The sequence below is a fragment of the Haliotis rufescens genome, unplaced genomic scaffold (genome assembly GCF_023055435.1).
Source record: "Haliotis rufescens isolate VD_foot unplaced genomic scaffold, xgHalRufe1.0.p SCAF_5, whole genome shotgun sequence".
NCBI classification, from domain to species: domain Eukaryota; kingdom Metazoa; phylum Mollusca; class Gastropoda; order Lepetellida; family Haliotidae; genus Haliotis; species Haliotis rufescens.
Genome location: NW_025964223.1, coordinates 17506784 through 17527698, shown reverse-complemented (window position 1 = coordinate 17527698; position 20915 = coordinate 17506784). Strand labels below are relative to the sequence as shown.

Below are 20915 nucleotides of genomic sequence, written 5' to 3'. Positions count from 1 at the left end.
AGATGGTACTTGTTGTTACCCTGTCTGGTGCTCGGCATTAAGGGGCTAAATACCCGAGCTCGCGAGTTTCACCGAAGTGGTAAACGTCTGAGACCTGCATCATTTCGGGCTTTCCTCCCACGTTAAGCTGACACACCGTGATATAACTGGAATACTGTTAAAAGCGGTGTTAAACCCAACTCACTCACTCACTGAATGTTAAAGATATTGGTGAAAGATCTGACTTAAAGATAGGTTCTATTTCCGTTTTTGCAATAGATGATCTTATTGTGAGGTACCAGAAAATAGTCGAGCTTGTTTCGAAAGAGATGAAATAACATTGATTATTGCCCCATTCTTCCATAATCTTTTGTTCCACTTTTTTTGGTAAAATGTACATCCTGTAAACAGTAAATCTGTGACTTCTTTCTCTTAAGAAAAGTGAACATTTCTCTACGCTTACATGTTTTGTTTGTTATAGTAACCGTTCGTAAAGGCATGTGTTCTTTTCTTTACCCTTAAAATAATTTTAACAACCAGTGCCGTACTATCGTTCTGACGTATATTTATAGTCTCAGTGGACAGTGTTTTATGATTACGGAGGATGTGTTACATGTTTCTGTGATGTTAGATTAATTATGAAGATGTAACTACTAATAGGTAGGCCACATTACCCAACTTACCATGGTATTCTGGTATCTGACAGCATGAGCAGTGTCATGGAAGCCGTGCCTTTGACAGTTTGCATGGGCATTAAATTATTAGGCAAGATTTTGGGGATGAAATTTGGAAAACCTATGCTATGAACATATTTTTAAACGTGAAATTTATTTTAGGACATTTTATTAATTTAATTTTTTAGTAATTATAGTACTTAATAAACCAGTCATATGTTTGAAACTTAAATTTAAAAATGCATTATATTTGGTCAAATTTTTCTGTCACACACCTTTAATAAAGTAAATAATTTTCTATTATGGCATTTGTTAGTTTTGATGAGAAACTTATTTTTTAAATATGTTTTTTATGAAGGAGGGTTTTGTGCAATGTAGAAAGCATGTGCATAAATTGTTGTGTAATTATCAAAATTAGTTTGTATATTAAATGTGAATAGATATAATAACATGCACAGTTATTATTACTTGCACTTTGGTAGGCTTGCACTAAAGTTTTACTCTCATCTAAATGTAAAAGATGACAAAAATTAAGGAAGACTCCCCATAGTCAGTTGGCCACCAGCTGAAATGAGGCTTAGTTTAGATTTTCGTTCCCACATTTTCCAGTATACCTTAAACCTTTTCTATTGCATAAAGGAGGTATCTGTACACAATTTTCATTGGGTAGTAAGCTTGCAAGTGTGTGCAGGAATTTTCAGGGGGTCAAAATTGCATAAATTGAAGGGAAAATGAATAATTTGACAAAATTGGCTGCAACATTTCTATCAAGAAACGTCCCTTTCCCAGAGCAGGCCACAGCGCTAGGTTTATCGAGTGGTATGCCTCTTGCAAGGGACGCGACTCTTCCCATTAATTACTTGCGCCCAGTGCTACTGTCACGGCGGAACTGTTTACGTATTTGTTTACTGACGAAGGTCGGCTTGGTGTTATATTAACATAACAGATCGCTTCCTATAACTGCCAGGATTAATGAGGGGGGAAACCTCCCAATGTGTATTGACTTTTCTTGCGGTTAACTAATAAAATTCATTGTGTGTGTAGTCAGCGTCTGTGACGTTAGAGACCCACTCACGGTACATTAAGTGACATAGAATGGCGATAACAATGGCTTATCGGGTCATGATGACCCGTGATGGAAGATTTTGGTGTGCTGTGTCTAAATTTAACAAGCATGTCCAAACACCTCGGCTGGCGTACCGCCAAATGAGGTTAAGGAATATGTTCGATAAGTAATGCACGAGTAACAGCTAGGTCACAGAAATTGTCACCCAAAAGAACCCGTGAATTTAAAAAAAAAATAATTCTCGAATCATAAGATTATTCTTACAAATACAATTTATGTAAAATGTCTAACAACTCAAGGTCAAGTACTGGCAAGGGAATGAGTTGTCATTAGAAATAGATTTCTACATGCGATATATTATGATATAAACCTGGGAGCAATCTCCATTTCTGTATTAGATATTTCTTATTTTGTAATTGTGCCCATATCTGGACGTGTTTGTGTTTGATCGGCGTTTTAAACATCATTTACGTTAATGCGTGTTAAATGGCACGGACTTTGCAGCATGTGACACGCCTACATATCTCACATGACCGTACTTACCAGTATATTTCGGTCGATTACGTCATGTGAGATAACAAACATAATAATTTTCATTTTCATTGACGCGTTTAGGACAGGTAAGTTCAGAGACATATATATATACGTCGTTGCAATGATACACAGTTAGACCTACATATGAACATCTTGTATGGTAGCACCAGGATGTGTTCATATGTCACATAATATATATATGGTGGAGCACTGTAAACTGTGTTTGTATATAGGTCATGCTAAAGCTACACACATGAATATTATAATATATGTATTATATTGTAAGCCTGAATGTGTTGCGTAACGCGGTGCCAGTGGACGTCAGTATATTTCGTAACCAAGGTTACAGAATCCGTTTTGTTATGTTTCGGTTATGTTTATTAGTTACTTAGATAAATCGCAGAGACCAATGAAGAACGAGACGTGGTGTATTTCACGATGAACCGTTGTTCTAGCATGGCATCATTTTTGGAGATTCGAACATACGCTCGAGAGCTTGATGACGATTGGACGATGCTATGTTTGAGTAGTGTGTAGAGATGGTCATGAATATGCATGAGGGCGTCTGTTTTTAGATACGGACTCCTGTGATTTATTCTTGAAATCAAATATGTATTAAGCTGTGAACTGATTTGCATGCAGACGGACAAAATGTTATAGGTCGCTTAGTATTCATACGAATATTGAATCATAAATAGAATTTAAATAAAAGTAGATTCTATCAGTGTTCGAAATACCTGCCTGCCCGACCGTCCGAGACGGGTTGATTTCAACTCGGGCTGCCAGATTTTCAAATCCCCCTGCCCGACGGTCGGGTTATATTTCATATGTGAAAATATTCTAAATATTTCCCGATGATAAGCATTAATTCACATGTAAAGATGAATGATAAAATGTAACCAAAAAGAAACCCCGTTAGCTTATCCTGAGAAACATATGATTATAGTGGGCAGGCAGGTTTTGGTCAGGGCTGGCAAGTTTTTCAGCTAGCCAGTCCTGTGGTCTGGCTGAATTTTTTGGGAGTTTCATACCCTGATTCTATGTCAATTGCATGATTTATCAGAGACCATGGTCTCTGAATTTATTGACGGAGTTGAAGCCGGAAGTTGAAACATCGGCATACCACACCAAGCTCCTTTCCAGCGCGACACTCTCGGTAGAGTGCTCCGCGAACGTGCTTAACGCTGTGAGAAGCTTGGATACGACACGACACAGGCCAAAACCATAGAGTCAGTTCTTCGAATATCGTACACTTTTGGTCGCCGGTCTCAACCACCAAGCTTTGTATGCAGATACTGTGTCATGGGGCATGCCAGACGAAAGGTTATCCAATCATCTTGCCACCCCATTAAACCGGTTGTACATTCCGATTTCCGTTTTGACCACACGTTCAGTCAAAGGAGGCTAATAACGATCACTTAAATTCGTACAGTGTAACTGTAATATCGTACGCAATTTCTTCTAATATCGTACATGTATTTTAATTCCGTACAGCACCTGAAAGGTACTCCCGTAGCTGTTATTTCTTATGAAAATTTGTATATATTGGTTGAATCACAATTCGAATTATCGCACAAAAGGAAATGCTTAGGTTCAAAAACTATATTAATATGTAGATCTATATCCCATTATTAATAATCATTAGTAGAATTTATTAATTTATTAATAAACTTAATTTATTAATAAACTCCAGGGCCTGCTTAGAGTACTGGCGTCTTTTTCCCATCTAACTAACTTTATAAATTTTAATACTGCCCCGTTTGAATCAAAACAGAACGAACAAGTTGGAGCATTGATGAAGTCCATTTTTTTCGAAATATTCGAGAACACATCTTGCGAAAAATGTGGCAGACACGGGGTCGTTTATTTTTTTCCGATATGCCATGCAGAACACGACAAACAACGTTTGCCACTGCAGACCCTCATTTGGGATGATCTAAGGATTTCTGTAGCAAACCAATTATTATTTCAACTTCATTTTCAAAATAAACATCATCACACAGTTAGGGTGTTTATAGTTGAACGTGCGACCGCGATCACTATTTCACGTCCGCTTCCAAATATTTCACGGCGCTGAACTGATTTTGAAAGTGCCATTTTCTGTAAAGTTGACAGAAAACGTATAAACAGATGAATAATTGTACTTAAGACAGACATTTCTTTGTATTGGGTTAAAACGTATGCCTAATGTTTTATTAGCTACAGTATGAATACTACAGTTGTACCTCGCTGATACCGATTGTTTTACCGATTTTGCTCATCAGTTATCAATACTTACACAGTCAACACTTATTAGATAGAGTTTTGGTGTTGACTAGAAATCTTCTACATGTTTCTTTAGTCGTTAGGCCATCTATATTATTTTATGTGTTTGTCATCTCCAACCTCAACCAACAAGGAAGCGGGCGGGCGAAAAAAAAAAAAAATGCTTTTCACTAATTTTGGACGTATTTCGAGGTGTTTTTTTTCCGGAAACAACTTTTTAATACACGTACTTGAAGAAAGATCTAGGAATTTTATGAATGTGCAATGATGGTGGTACTTTTGTTAATACGTCGGGGAAAAATTAATACAGACAGCCTGACAATGTTTGTAGTATCTTTTTGTAATATATCTTAAAACATGTACAGTTACTAGGTGTATAGTCTTTGTGTTGTCGTTTTACTTTAAGGCTGCGTAGTAATGTGGCACTGGACGCGTGATAAGAGATAAACAATGTTTTCGGATAGATCTAAATGAAAACAGGGATAAGGTGTGCTGATGTCTGTTACTTAATATTTCATATAAATAAGCTTATGACAGTGAGCGACTACTTCAAAATGGACTTCAACAATGACCATACACTAAGGTGACAATATATATTCTTTTTGTCATTTTAATTTGTTTATCAATGCTTATTCAAGTGTTTCATAAGAGGGTATATCAAATAGAAAATTGAAAATTTCACTGTACGAAATTAGAAGCATAGCAAAATATTATAATAATTTGGGCATCAAATATCGTACGTCCCACATTTTGTTAATTTTGAAAATAACTTTTATGAAACCTATTAATAATTTTCAATATGAAATGTTTATGGCAGCTGATATGCATTATTTCGTGTTTCCGTACCGTTCGTGCTTTTTAAATTTACCGCAATGACCTGTCACATGTAGAGTAGACTGGTTCCCGTTCGTTCCTGCGACAGACAAGTGCAGCGACACCAAGCGGAGGATCCGGGAACCAGTCTACATGTGGAGGCACTCTCCTACCCAGACCTGACTCTAGTCTGTTAATGTTTCAAAGATAAACACGATATGATTTGTCTTTGGTAAGTACACCAATATAATAATATGTTTTATTCATTCTAGCCTAAATATTTAAGAAATGCTATCATATTTCATGATTCATTATCCGCGTTTTAGCCGTTACAGTTCTGTCTGTCACAGGCAGATATGGTCTTCCCAGCAGAGAAGCAGCCAATCAGAGGACAATAAGAAACCCGTGTTGTTGTTTTTTTAATGTTTGGATCCCGGCCGTTATTTCTAAGGTCTCTCCGCGGATGTTCGGGCGTTATCGCAAGATGTGTCAACTTCCGCCGGCAGAGGGCGCGGTTTTCCATATGGCGTGGAAGACTGATTTTAGTAGATGTTGTGAACGCTTAATGCATACACAACTTGAAATGGTGACGCTTATCCGTTAACATCATATTATGCATAATTAAAAAAATTACATAGAGATCTAGATATAGTGGCCTTTTGGAGAATTCAGGTAAACAAACAGCTAGGTGATAACAAACTTTGTTAATTAAAATGTGAAAGTGGAGATAAATGACTTGACTAATGATTTTCCATAAAAATTGTATTTTCGGTTTTGCAAGGCATTGTTTTATAGGCAGAAATAAAGATTACAAGATCTATGGGCGGCCATTCGGTCAAAAAATACAAAGTTGGAAAAAAGTTCGCATTAGGGTCAAATATTAGAAATAAAGAACAAAATGACACTAATAAAGGTAAAAATACAAAACAAACAGACGCCGGTTAAACAAATACAGAAATAAAGGTCAAAAGTATGCAATATTAATAGTCAAATGTCAAAACGTCATTAGAAAAGAAAGAACATGTACTGTACGCACCAATGTCAGTGAGCACGAAAGGGCATTTATAATAAAGAACATCAGTGAGCACGAAAGGACATTGACAATAAAGAACGCCACATGGCGCTGCAATTTGCAAATCATTCAGAGTTTAATCGGCTTGTTCTGCCGTGTATATGATATAACTGCATGCTGAGGTGCACAATGTATCATTCGTCATGCACTCACCGTCTGACGTCATATATATACATGTATGTATAATGCATAATGTACACATTGTATATATACATGTTGCATTATAGCATCGTCACCAGTCAAGGGCCTTTTAAAAAATACAGTATACTGCGTAATCTGACATCCGCCTTATTAGTACATGAATTTAGTATACAACCTTCAATAAACACTCATTTAATGCTAAACTAGGATTAATCTACAATGATCCAATAATTGTTCATGCTTGGTGCAACAAGAGGGTGCTATGAAGCCGATTTTTTGTTTCAGACGCACATTTTCATAACATCTGACAAGTGAACATTGTGCGAGAATTTGTTTTATTTAACAGCTTTTCGGAAACTGTGTGTGAACAAAATGCTGCCTAATACCTGAATGTCAAAAATATATATCAAATGGATTTATATGCATGTGTATCCTCGTGTTGCACCAAGCATGAGTGAGTGGGTTGAGTTTAACCTGGCTTTTAACAGTATTCTAGTTATATCACGGCATGTTAGCTTAATGTGGGAGGTAAGCCCGAAGTGATGCAGGTCTCCGATGTTTACCACTTCGGTGAAACCCACAAGCACGGGTATGGTGCTGACAAACCTTGAAACATAATCAGGGCGAACCGGGATTCAAACCCACAATCATAGGTTTCTGGCGTTCCCAAGGGATGCAACTCTGCACAGCGAATCACAGCGCCTTAGACGACTGGGTCACCCATGCCCCCGCACCAAGCATAAACAGTTATTGGATCATTCTAGATTAATCCTTTTTTAGCTTTAAATGAGTGTTTATTGAAGTTGGAATACAAAATACATGTACTAATCAGTGGGGCTAGTACGATTCACTCGCGTATTCGATGAATCGAACAGTATCCCTTCATGAATTGAATTCGTTATTCGTGGTCACAAGAATCAAATATTTACAGAAAAAAAGAAAGAGTGTTTTTTAAAAACATCCAAAAGAGCTTATTATATGCACACTAAGATTTCTTCAAAGACTCTCTTATATCTTTAATTTGACAGTAATGCAAGAAAGAGTCAGGAATCTATCAAACTATGGAAAGATCAACATTGGTCAATCAGACAATGAATTTCTAGATACATCAAAATCAACTCTCAGTATGTAAGTAGCTAACATCAATCAACATATATCTGGCATATATTTAAACACAAAGTCAGGTTCATTTGTGGTTATTTTTGCCAAATGCTATATGCTTTTTTCAGTCATTGACTATAGTGAGTCATGTTTTCATTGACTATTTAATAATTATGTTAAGCCATGTATACTGCAGTCAGGCCATAAACAATTCCAGGTGATAAGATTCTGTAAGTGCTTTGAAGCCTGATGAAAGCAATAACTCTCGGTAATTTTGTCTCAATACTGTCAGACATCCATGTAGATGAAAAACAAGACCTGGGTCTTGGACATGGATTAGCAATCAGCAATATGAGGCAGTCCAAAGAAATAATGATTACAAGACTTTTTGGAAGTTGGACAGTATAGATTCAAGATAAAGCAGATAGAAAGAGATTTGCCCTTTTAGTAGTTTTACCATGCTCTTAAATATCTTCTCTGATAATGCTGATACTGCTTGACTAAGGAAGCTGAAATTATGGTGAAAGTGTTTGGATTGGGTACATAAGCAAACATACAAAGTAAACCCGATCCCAGAAACTTACTGAAAATATTAGGATTATCTGATGCCACATCACATGTTCATGTTTCTTTGGCATCGTGTATCATGGTAGGAGGTAGATAAACCTGGTGTGTTTTCAATGTAGAGGTTTCACTTTTTGATTTGATACCTGTAAATTTTGCAAATTTGAAACCTCACACTATCTTCATTTGAAACCTCTACATTGAAATTGAACACTAGGTTTTTCTCCTAAATATGCTTTCAAACAAATAAACAGGAAAAATGCATGACAAATTATAAATCTATTAACACGCTCAATCGGCAGTATGATTAAAAAACTGAACCTTTGAAAAGGTTAGTGAGTGAGTGAGTTGGGTTGCACAGCGAATCGTGGCGGATGGGAATTAATTTCTAAATTACAACTGCTCATAATCTTACTGATGGTAAGATAACATCAAGAGCTTGTCATGTTTGTAGATGATTCAAAATGACTCTTCTATTTGGCACATTTAAATTCCAAAGGGAACACCAACACATTATAACGAGTGCCTTGTGTCACACTTAAAAAGAAAAACAATATCTATCTCTGCCCTTGTTTGATCTTTCTGATCTCATGTTATATTAAGAAAAATCCCTCGTCGCGAATAGCTGCAAGATCCTGATGTGGCGTAGAACAATAAATACTCACACACTCACAGAAAAAAACAGGTTAGCTCCAGATCTTTGAAGCTCAGTTTTGTAAGATAGTTATTAATTTGTTTACAGGTATTTTGCTTCTATTCCCTTTCACAAATGGCAACATGGTACGGCTGGATAATGAAAAGATATACAAGGAAGACATAAACCTCTTGGAATCAAAGGAAATAGATGTGTTCATCACACCTGGTTTCATTCTTTATGTGTTGTGGTGCATATTGTGTCCACATTCCACTATAACCCTCACTGAAGCTTCCGATTGCCCTGCTGTAGATGGTAGCCTCATTGATGCTGATGAGGAAATTATTGTCCCGGATCCAATAGTCCAAAACAAGGCGAGATCACCTAGAAAGAAAAGGTTTCATTCAAGACACATGAAAAGAGGGTGTTCTGACAGAAAAAGGGAATACAAGCCACCACAGTACCCTACAAAAAGAGTACAGGTCGACAGGCTTACCAGAAGGGATTCTGGTTTCATATTTTTCAGCAAAGATACTTCAGATCAAAGAAGTGAACTAAGTGAACGAATTGACGAGTTGGATCACGTGTGTCTGCGTGATATACATTTCTAACACCTTTGAAAGTTATCCTTCTGTGTATTTTTATATATAAGTGTGTTTGTTAATCATGGCTTCAGCAGTGTCACTACCTAACACCTACTTTCAGCGTCTTAATAATGCACCTTCATTTTCCCCAGGTGAAAACCTGAAATATGAAGCTGTGAGGCTTCAGACATTTAGCAGTTGGACAATGTATGAAAATGCTAGACCTATTCAGTTAGCAAAGGCAGGCTTCAGTTATACAGGTATTGATGATATTGTCAAGTGTTATTCCTGTGATATCACAAAAGGTGGCTGGAATCGAAACATGATCCCAATGCTTGTCCACCAAGAACTCTCCCCAACATGCATTTTCTGTCTTGGCAGCGACAATATGAATATCCCAATATATGTCCCCGAAAGTGCTGAATATCAGCAAATTCAAGAGAACCTGCATCGCCAATATTGTGGCCCTGATGCATCGCCATACATACCGTCGGCTCTTAGCAATCGACCTCAAGACAGTCCAGACTATTCCAGCGCCACCTTCAGGCAGAATCAGGCAACATCAGCTCAGACAAACTTCCCCGTTGTGGCTACAGACTCTGGGGCAGCAGAAACAAGTCGCCAGGCGATTGGCACGGCCGGAGGACTCGGACTTGGACATGATTCAGAAGCTACCCCAACCAGGGAGGAATTTGCACCTATGAAGCAGGAGGCCAACCGATTCTCCAGCTTTGATGCCAACTGGCCAAGACAGAACACTCCAGACCCCAGAGATCTGTCCCGAGCTGGATTCTACTTTACTGGGACTGTTGATCGCGTTCAATGCGTGTTCTGTAGAGGAATACTTCGCAACTGGGACGAAGACGATGTCCCTATGGAAGAACATCGGAGACATTTTCCTATGTGCCCTTATGTCATGGGATTGGATGTAGGAAATGTCCCGGACCCAGCCGCTATCATATCTGCAAACAGAACATCTGAGTTCATGAACGTCACCCAGCCAGCTGCTGTGGTCAGTGATGCCAGCCTGGGGATTGTTACTGATCGGCCCAGACACCCACAGTATGCAGTGGAAGCTTCCCGAGTCAGCTCCTTCAGAAACTGGCCCAGTGGAAAGGAACAGACACCTCAGATGCTGGCCAAGGCTGGCTTCTTTTATGCTGGTAAGTATTTTGCTTCTACTTTATGGTAACTGCAGCTATTTTTAATCAATGGAAAGTGTGTCAGGACATGACATCACTTTATTTCAGAGACATCATATTTGATAAGCCTGCAATGTACCTCAGTGAAATGTGCAAATATGCCTGTGGTCATAAGACCCGTGAAGATCTGGGGTAGAATAAGTCTAAAGCAACCCATGCTTGCTGTAAAAGGCGACCATGCTTGTTGTAAGAGGCGACTAACGGGATCTGGCGGTCAGGCTCGTTGACTTAGTTGAAACATGTCATCGACCCTAATTGCGTGGATCGATGCTCATGATATTAATCACTGGATTATCTGGTCCAGACTGGATTATTTACAGACCAATGTCATACAGCTGAAAAATTGCTGAGTGCAGCGTTAAACAACAAACCAACCAACCAATCTTATGAAACCACCTCTGTAGTGTAGTGGAAAGAGCATCTGCCTGGCGAGAGGAAGGTCTTTTGTTTGATCACCTGACCTCTTCATACCAAATGATGGGTCTTGTTGTTACCCTGCCTGGCACTCATCCTTAAGGGGATAAAACAAGGACTGGGATCGGTATACTGTGTCTATCAAGGTATCCATGTTAAACTGTGGAATGGTATCTCATTGGGATAGAACTGTAATACTGGCTGAACTCCAGACTAGTACAAGCAGCCACGCACGCACGCACGCACGCACACATTTGTGAAATGGTCTTGGTTTATGACCTGTAGAAGTTTGAAGAATGGCCATGCAACGTAACATCAAATTGTATAAAACCCATCGGTTATTTTTTAGGTTTATGGTTGCAGCCAGCACTTTGATAACACCTAGTTCTTAATGTTTTAAGAAAAGTGACAGTAACTGACAAAATGCACGTCTCTTTTGTATTTTTAAATCAAAATGAGGTAACATTCCTCTGAAACAGTAAACAGAGCAACTATTGCATAATTTAGATTGAAGTTTGTGTCAGTTATAATATAATGGTGGTTCGTGCTCTCTTTAAGTTCCATTAATAATAAAGGCTTTTTTTCTTTCAATGACACAGGTTTTGGAGATAGCGTGAAATGTTTCTACTGTGATGGTGGTTTGCGCACATGGGAACGTGGTGATGATCCATGGTCTGAACATGCGAGATGGTTTCCCCGTTGCCCGTATGTTCGTCAAGTCAAGGGAGACAACTTCATCCAGACTGCCCTTGGAGGACGAGAGGTAGCTTGTTATAGTACAACCTGAGCAAGCCTTTTGATAGACAATCACTAATGTTCTGTTTTAGAATGTGTCCTCTTGGATTTATATCAACAAATAATAGCTCAGTTTATGCAGATCTTTATTGATAATTACCTGTAATTAAGTTTGACTTCCTTGGATCCACCGTGAATATGCTGTGTCAGAGCTCCAGATAAGCTGCGTATCTGTGTAAAATACGCATCAGAAATGCAGAAATACGCAGTAAAATAAAATCCAAGCGTATCAAATACGCAACAGACATTACAGATACGCTACAAAAAAACTTGTGCGTATCATCAACATATTGTGAAGTAACCCTGCATATTCGATTAGTAAATCAGCAACTTATTTTGAAATAATAAATGGGCATTTCCTCAACCTTGCCAAACTCCACGATGACAGTTGTATCGTGATCATTTTCCATCACACTTACTTGTGGAAGTATCGTGGTATTTTTGAGTCCTATAAAGCTCTCGAACCCACACCACACCAGTTTGCAGGAACTAGATGAATAGTGTTTATAAATATTTAACTTAAATATCCACATGTGTAAAAACTTGTGGGTAACAGAAATTTGAATACCCAAATAGAATTACTGATACCCAATGATTCTAAAATGCATGGGTAAAATACCCACAACACCAAAAGCTTATCTGGAGCTCTGTGTGTGTTATCTGAATGTTTCATCCATCTGTAATACAGGTTCAATGTGGAAACTAGGATTGTCTTACCTACTGGCTGTGTACTTGAGGTCTTCAGGAACTAGAATGAGCTCGAAAGCTCGAAAGAATACATCAGGCATGTTAGGTTGCTGTGTGCTTGGACCACTTCTCAATAATACTTTTTTATGATTCATTTCCCTGTATTAATCCAATGAATATATCCATTAGCCTGCAACGTCTGCATCTGGCAACAGCACGTCGTCCACGTCGGAAAAATCACCTAATGGTATGTACATTTATATACAAGCTCAGTAACAGTAGTGACAACTGCAACTGTTGTAGTTTTACATCTCTGCCTAAAGTGTTTAGTTGCCATTACCAGCCATATGGCCCCGATCTTACCAGCCATATGGCCCCGATCTTACCAGCCATATGGCCCCGATCTTATCAGCCACGGGGGGCACGGGTGGCCCAGTCATCTAAGGCGCTGCGATTCGCTGTGCAGAGTTGCGGCCCTTGGGCACGCCAGAAACCTATGATTGTGGGTTCGAATCCCGGTTCACCCCGATTAGGTGTCTAGGTTTGTCAGCACCATACCTGTGCTCGTGGGTTTCACCGAAGTGGTAAACGTCTTAGACCTGCATCATTTCGAGCTTTCCTCCCACATTATGCTGACAAGCCGTGATATGACTGGAATACTGTTAAAAGTGGCATTAAGCCCAACTCACTCACTCACTTATCAGCCATATGGCCCCGATCTCACCAGCCATATGGCCCCAATCTCACCAGCCATATGGCCCCGATCTCACCAGCCATATGGCCCCGATCTCACCAGCCATATGGCCCCGATCTCACCAGCCATATGGCCCCGATCTTACCAGCCATATGGCCCCGATCTCACCAGCCATATGGCCCCGATCTCACCAGCCATATGGCCCCGATCTCACCAGCCATATGGCCCCGATCTCACCAGCCATATGGCCCAAATCTCACCAGCCATATGGCCCCGATCTTACCAGCCATATGGCCCCGATCTCACCAGCCATATGGCCCTGATCTCACCAGCCATATGGCCCTGATCTTACCAGCCATATGGCCCTGATCTCACCAGCCATATGGCCCTGATCTTACCAGCCATATGGCCCCGATCTCACCAGCCATATGGCCCCGATCTCACCAGCCATATGGCCCCGATCTCACCAGCCATAGGGCCCTGATCTCACCAGCCATGTGGCCCCGATCTCACCAGCCATATGGCCCCGATCTCACCAGCCATATGGCCCCGATCTTACCAGCCATATGGCCCCGATCTCACCAGCCATATGGCCCTGATCTTACCAGCCATATGGCCCCGATCTCACCAGCCATATGGCCCCGATCTCACCAGCCATATGGCCCCGATCTTACCAGCCATATGGCCCTGATCTTACCAGCCATATGGCCCCGATCTCACCAGCCATATGGCCCTGATCTTACCAGCCAGCCATATGGCCCTGATCTTACCAGCCCTATGGCCCTGATCTTACCAGCCATATGGCCCCGATCTCACCAGCCATATGGCCCTGATCTCACCAGCCATATGGCCCTGATCTCACCAGCCATATGGCCCTGATCTTGTTGGGGTGCATTGCCTGTTGTTTGTCTGGTTATCCATCCATCCTTATTTTTTTCATTTTCATCATCCCATCTGAAATTAGGAGGCCTATGGAAATGAAACTAAATGTATGAATGATCCCAACTAGGGTGCCTCTACACAGACTTCCAATCTGATTTTTAACATGGCTGCGATGATGGCCATATAAAAAAAATGTCATTTTTGGTCAAAACTGTGTTATGTATGGATGTATCATTATGGAAATTGATATATTATCAGGCAAATATGTTATTTTTTAATAACATATGTTTGTTGAGATGTTTTAATTTGTGATCCATTTATGACCTGTTTTACCAGTGTTACTGCAATTTCAACATTTCCTCTGAAACTACAAAGCCAATGGTCTAAGCTATAGTGCGCTAGAAAGTGCTAACAGAATTCTGATCCAATTTTAAACATGCCTGCCAAAGTAGCCATCTTTTGAAAATGTATTTAAATTTGGTATTGGTGTAGTTGGTAGTGGTACATGTATGTTCAATATGTGGCAGTATTATAATTTTGATCTGGATTCCATCTTTTTTTCCCACATAATAGTTATAATAATAGGCTATTTATATTGCGCATATATCCACACCACTCAGGGGCATGCTCAATGTACGATTATTACCCTGGTCAGTGGATCTATGTGCACTCAAGAAATATTCTCAGCTCCCTGGGGAGTTTACAACCCAAGCTGCCTGTTAGGTGCTAAAGGATTAACAACCACTTTGCCATCTCATCCTACCGGGCACCCATTTACTGTTGGGTTGACAGAGGCCCATATTCGAACAATGTCGCTTGCCCAGGAGACGCCACATGTGTTACATGTGCTTCAGTGTGGGGCAAGGACCAACGCCCTAGAAATTCTCAGGAACCAAGCTGCCGAAAGGCGGTCACCCATCCAAAGACACTCCGCGACGAATGTTGCTTTACTTCACCTGATTTGTGACCTGTGTTCTGTGCACAGGACCCTTCTTCCGCCTGGGTGTCACCAAAATGAAAATTACTGTCATGGGTCCCAAAGACCAAAGTAGACCCCAGTGCACACTACCCTGCCACCATGTTTAAATCAAATTACCTGCTTACATTGGAGCAAAGGTGAAAAAAGGGTTTTTGCTTATGGTTAGGATGGAAACTAAACTTGACTTCGAAAAGTAACTTTTTTGCTAGTGACATTAGGAGAGGCTGCGGATAAATGGTCCAGGCAAAGTTCCACAATCCTACACCAGTTTTTGCCAGTGTGACATGTTTGTCAGTTACCCCTTGGCTGGTCAAAACCAAAAGAGCTATTTCTTCAACCGTTGAGTCTAGGGCTTTATAGAGGGGTCTGTTTCTTTTGACGGACTACTTAAAAGGTACACAAGCCTTGGACCCCAACACTGACCTTTGCATGCTTCAACCAAGTCAGTTGGCCTGACCACCCAATCCCGTTAGTCGCCTCTTACGAATTGCATAGTCGCCTTTAACAGCAAGCATGGGTTACTGAAGACCTATTGTGCCCTGGATCTTCAGGGGTCCCTTTGCAGTTGAAAGGTCTTAAATTTGCACTTTTACCTTGTTATAACCACTGGGAACAAGGTTTAGACTTGGTGTGAATGTAATGACCATGAAAACATCAAGACATCACTTTCTGCATGTAACATCGTTGACCTTAACAATGTTACAAACAAAACCACAGAATCTTTTGCACAAGTTTTTCTTCAACGCACTATTGATTTTTGTTGAAGTGTTACAAAACTTCATAAGTCAGGTGAGGAGCTACAGAGCTTTGTGGCTCTATTTTCTTGAAGTAACATGCAAAGTTAATTCATTTGTAAGCTTCATAAAAAATGTATGTTTTCCAAGGTGCATCCAACAAGAAAGCTGTGCGGACCCTAGACCCGCGAGAGTTGTCTGCCCGGATGGACAGCCCCATGGTACAGACAGTGCTGAAGATGGACATCCCCCGAGACCGGGTGGCCAGAGCAATACAGAACCGACTACAGGAGACAGGTACAGACAATGGCTGAAACACACACTGTAATATACTCCAGTACTGTCTCCGCAGTGGCTGTCAGCATTAATATCCATATTTACTTCCTGATAATGGAATGTGATTATTAATAAGGAAGAGAATATATGGATGTCAACTTATTTATTACAATGAGTTCACCTGATGAAGTTGTAAGCATATACTCCGAAACGTTTTGTTCCTCATAATAAAGAAGTTGACATCCATGTATTCTCTTCCTTATGACTTCTAATTCCTTTCAAAGAGGTGATTATTAATGTCCATCAAAAGCTGATATGTAACTCATTTCTGGTGTCCCCCGCCCTGATATTGCTGGAATATTGCTAAACACTCACTCACTCACTCACTCACTCACTCACTCACTCACTCACTCACTCACTCACTCACTCACTCACTCACTCACTCACTCACACTCACTCACTCACTCACTCACTCACTCACTCACTCACTCACTCCACCCACATGAAGGTCTTTGAGGAAGATCATTTATATAATGTACTCCTCATATGAAGCTATAGAACACAGTCTTTTCTTTAGACTTTAATTAATCTGTCATGCCATGCCATATCAATTATAGCCATACAAAATAAATTGTTATCCCTGATACTAAGTTGTGATCTCAACTGCTGCATTTCAAAGATGTGACTTCTGTGATGCAGGATAATCTGGCTGTGAATTCATGTTTGGCCACTGAGTCACTGAGACACTTAGGGCTTTCCTCACGCATGATGCTGACGCCTCATGATATAACTGAAATTATGTTCAAAGTGACATTAATCTCAAAGCCCTCACTCAAAGATATGGATATTGACAGTAAGAATTTAGGTATTGTATTCAGGATATTTATCACCGATTTCATGACTGATATTGCCTGGTCTCACTTCTAGATAGAAGAGCATTCTTCACAAATTAACACAACTCAAGAAAGATGTCCTACGGAGCATCATTCTTTCAACACGCAGTTAGTGAGAATATAGCATGCTCTCTAAACTTTGATCTTCACTCACAGGTGATGACTTTGCCTCCCTCGAAGCACTGATGGAGGCCATCTTCCATCTTCCTGATGGGGAGCAATCTGCTCCTGAAACACCCAAAGTAGTTGTCGGGCCTTCCAGCCAGAATGTCCCTGCTGCCATTGGAGATGACATAGGTCAGTGATGCATGCCGGGTACTAACATTCATTTGATTGTCATCATGTTTGTTTTATGGAATGTTTTCATGAAGAAAAGGTCAAATCTATATCAATCCAGGTTTAAGGTTTTGGATTTGCATTGGTTAGTTTTTGAAACTATGCAGTGCTTGTACATCAGGGATATATCATGTAAATCTCCTTTTTGCCCTTGAGAAACCTATTTGTCAAGGTCATCAAGGTCATAGCCTGAAAGCAAGATTGTTCATTGTATAAGGATTTATTGACGGTCAGTGAAACTTAAGAGAATCAAGATTAGAAATATTCTTCACTCTCTTCTGTAAAAGGTAAAGGTCATAGTGACGGTCATGCTTAGAGTATGTTTGCCATTTTCACCATGTTCACTAAAATACCTTTTTTTGCCTTTATTTTATATTTTTATAAAAGTCTTATGCCTGAAGTGCTTAATTTGTTGCAATACCTGTGTAGTGCATTAATAACAAGCATGACATCAGTGGAAGGTCACAGTGACCTACTTTTAATGAATAACATGCTATATAACTGTTGAATTCTACCTAGGGACATCATATTTAGCTTATATGCTCGATAGGTTTGGGGAATATTCAATACTTGTGACTCTAATTAGAGGTGAATTTCACTCTTAGTCTTAACTCAAAATTGTTTTGCTTTCATGATGATATTATTGCCGTAATATGCACCCAGAGAGCTTAGAACATTGAAAATAATTCAACTTGTTGTCAGAGATTGTGCGGTTGTAAAAAGTTAGTCAACGAAACCAAATGTTTTCAATAAAAGTTACCATGCAATTATATTCCCCTTCTTCACTGCAGTTTTCTATCAATAATGTGCTTCTAAAGATTACTTATGGTGAATACGGTATACCATCTTTATGGGGTTAGGGTTTGAACATATTTATTTATTAATATTAAATATATTTCATAAACTGGAAGTGATATCATTCAACTCGAAGTGGTTGTAACTTTCTATTTAAGGTAACTGTACTTCATTAATTCATTGTATTTCCCAAACATTAGCCGTGATATAACTGGAATACTGTTAAAAGCGTCATGAAACCCAACTCACTCACACTTACCCAAACATTATTTTGTCCTCATTATGTCAGCTAGAGGTCAGATATGTTAGATGTTGGAGGCATGTATTTCACCAAAGCAAAAGTAATGGTATCACACTGGAAATGCATTGTGGCATGTTAGGATTTCTGGAAACACTTTTCTGAATATTTTTTAGTGCAAAAGACTTTTCAGTGTGAGTGTTGAGCTCTTGCTGGGGTTTTCAGTGTTTCTATATGTTTCCAGCTATATGTTCTGTGTTGTAGGGGAGAAGTGTGATGACTCAAGTGAGAGAGCAATGGACGATGATGACTCCAGTGATGAGGGTAAGATTGATTGTTCACAGCCATCATGTCAGTCACAAATAACAAATGAGAATAACATTTTAACACTTTTTTTTTTGGATGTCCACCTTCGGTGTATTAAATTAGATCAAAGTAACAATTGAATACCCAGTTGATGTGGGTTAAATATTTCAATATATGATATGCTTCAAAGTTTTGTCCGAGTTTTGACCCCAGCTACCATTACACTTGATGTTTAAACCATGTTAAAACCATCTAAGGGAAATCATACGATGTATATCTCCTTTAATGCCCTGGGACCAATCATGTCAAAGGTGATGTTCATCCTCGAGGTCATAACTTGAAATAAGAAGTTTAATATTAACTGAAGAAGCATTTCCTGTATATCACTGAAACATGATATCGAAAAAGGTTGTGAGTCTTAGGTCAAGGTCACGATTTTCAAAAGTAGGTCACTGTGACCTACTTTTACATTTTCCTGAGGAAAGGGCATTAACTGAGTATAAAAGTCCAGTTTACACCGTTTTCAAACTAGGCTGGAATTTCCTGGCTCCATTGTAGCACCACCAGTGATTATTTCTCGTTATGACTGTTCTATATCCCTCCTACTGTCCAGTCAGATTCTACCTCTCATATCACTTGCAATTGCTTCAATCAAAACGTCGGCACCCAGTCAAGATGATCTGATCGATAATCAAGATCTATATTGTAATGAAATGGGCCTTATCTCATGAAGTGCATCATTAAGCACCTTGATTAGAAGCACGACAAGGTTTTCAAAATATCGGTTGACGCCCAGTTGGCGTATACATGCTTTGTAAACAAAGTTGGACTTGCCCTGAAAACGAGAGAAGTGCTCATTTCTGGAGCAGAACTCCAAAACTGTTGAATATTTCTTGACGAAACTTGCTATACAGATCAGTCTTGTGGTCAACTGGTACCTTTTGATGACTTAGGATGTTTAAAAAAACTGAACAGCATTATGTTTTTCTTCACTGAACTGAACATATCCAATGTCAAAGAATCAAATTGGTTCTGGTATAAGTAGCCAACTCCATTTCTGAGTTGCACCACAATAGGGGAATATGTCATCTTTAGGTGACTCTTGTTAAAGATGGTACTTGTTCTTTCCTTGGCTGGCACTCAGCATTAAGTTAATAAAGCAAGGACTGGTCAGCTCAGTCAGTATACAGAGTCAGTGGGATATCCATGTCATATTGGTCTTGCAATATTAAACCAGATTAGTACAATTTGTTCGTTTATTTGTTGTTTAACGCCACACTTTTCAATATTCCAGCTTTATGACCAGTCTGTAAATAATCGTGTCTGACCAGACAATCCAGTGATTGACATCATGAGCATTGATCTACGCAATTGGGATCGATGACATGCATAAACCAAGTCAGCGAGCCTGACCACCAGCTCCTGTTAGTTGCTTCTTATGTAAAGCATAGTTGCCTTTTACGGCAAGCCTGGATTGCTGAAGACCTATTCTACCCCGGCTCTTTACGGGTTAGATTAGTACAAGCAGCCACACACACATACCATGTAGTATTTTACTGTGACAGGCATACACAGATTCCATGATGGAGTGTTTTTGGCACTGCTTGTGATGATTAACACTTTGTCTAAAACACTTTTTTCGTGTTTTTCATAGGATCTTACCAAAATGTTACAAGTGATTTGTGATTTAAAATGCTTGTTTCAAACTTGTCAGTACATTCACCAAGCCTTTAATGAAACTATTGTTATTGTGTTACATTTATACTAAAATATACTCTTATTTTGTCATTTCTCGAACCAATATGATGATGTCCTGTTTGCAGATTCCCAGTCTTTGATGGAAGAAAATAGACAGCTGAAGGAACAGAGGCAGTGCAAGATCTGCATGGATGAGGAAGTGAATGTTGTATTTCTACCATGTGGCCATCTTGTTTGCTGTGCGACCTGTGCACCTGCCCTGCGGAAGTGCCCCATTTGCAGAGCCAACATTCGTGGCACCGTTCGGACATTTATGTCATAATTGTACTGGGAAATGAAATGTATTTATTATAAAAGACAATCACATTAAAATCAGATCTTAGTTCTCGCTACTGCTAATCAAAGATCTGAGGACATCCCATTACAGGTCATGTCAGACCTACCTTTCGCCAACTTTGACCGACCAATGGAATGACTGACAAGAAGTCCACATTAGTCAATCAGAAGGCAGCTTTCTCGTGATTTATTGCACTAATTTCAAATTGGCGACGCCTTGAAA

General features: G+C 39.5%; 1 protein-coding gene across 3 annotated transcripts; it reads left to right on the top strand.

Annotated features, from left to right (window-relative positions):
* The first annotated feature begins 2257 nt into the window (after nucleotides 1-2257).
* On the top strand, nucleotides 2258-20814 carry LOC124145177 (baculoviral IAP repeat-containing protein 7-like). 3 transcript variants are annotated; one of them, XM_048384050.1, is made up of 8 exons: nucleotides 2258-2339; nucleotides 8952-10590; nucleotides 11643-11806; nucleotides 12715-12772; nucleotides 15965-16111; nucleotides 17140-17280; nucleotides 18617-18676; nucleotides 20482-20814. In XM_048384050.1, exons 2-8 carry the CDS (start codon nucleotides 9510-9512, stop codon nucleotides 20676-20678), a joined length of 1848 nt encoding a protein of 615 aa, XP_048240007.1. In that variant the 5' UTR covers nucleotides 2258-2339; nucleotides 8952-9509; the 3' UTR covers nucleotides 20679-20814. The 3 variants fall into 3 exon arrangements, with proteins under 3 accessions (XP_048240007.1, XP_048240006.1, XP_048240008.1); XM_048384049.1 differs by lacking the exon at nucleotides 2258-2339 and adding an exon at nucleotides 5420-5563; XM_048384051.1 differs by lacking the exon at nucleotides 2258-2339 and adding an exon at nucleotides 7587-7672.
* Nucleotides 20815-20915: the final 101 nt, after the last annotated feature.

What these genes read in the sequence shown, in the direction of transcription:
- LOC124145177 (XM_048384050.1), top strand. Translation starts at nt 9,510, where the DNA reads ATGGCTTCAGCAGTGTCACTACCTAACACCTACTTTCAGCGTCTTAAT. An exon ending in GGCTGGCTTCTTTTATGCTG is followed by an intron (nt 10,591 to 11,642) that starts GTAAGTATTTTG and finishes TCAATGACACAG; the next exon opens with GTTTTGGAGATAGCGTGAAA. An exon ending in GAACCGACTACAGGAGACAG is followed by an intron (nt 16,112 to 17,139) that starts GTACAGACAATG and finishes CTTCACTCACAG; the next exon opens with GTGATGACTTTGCCTCCCTC.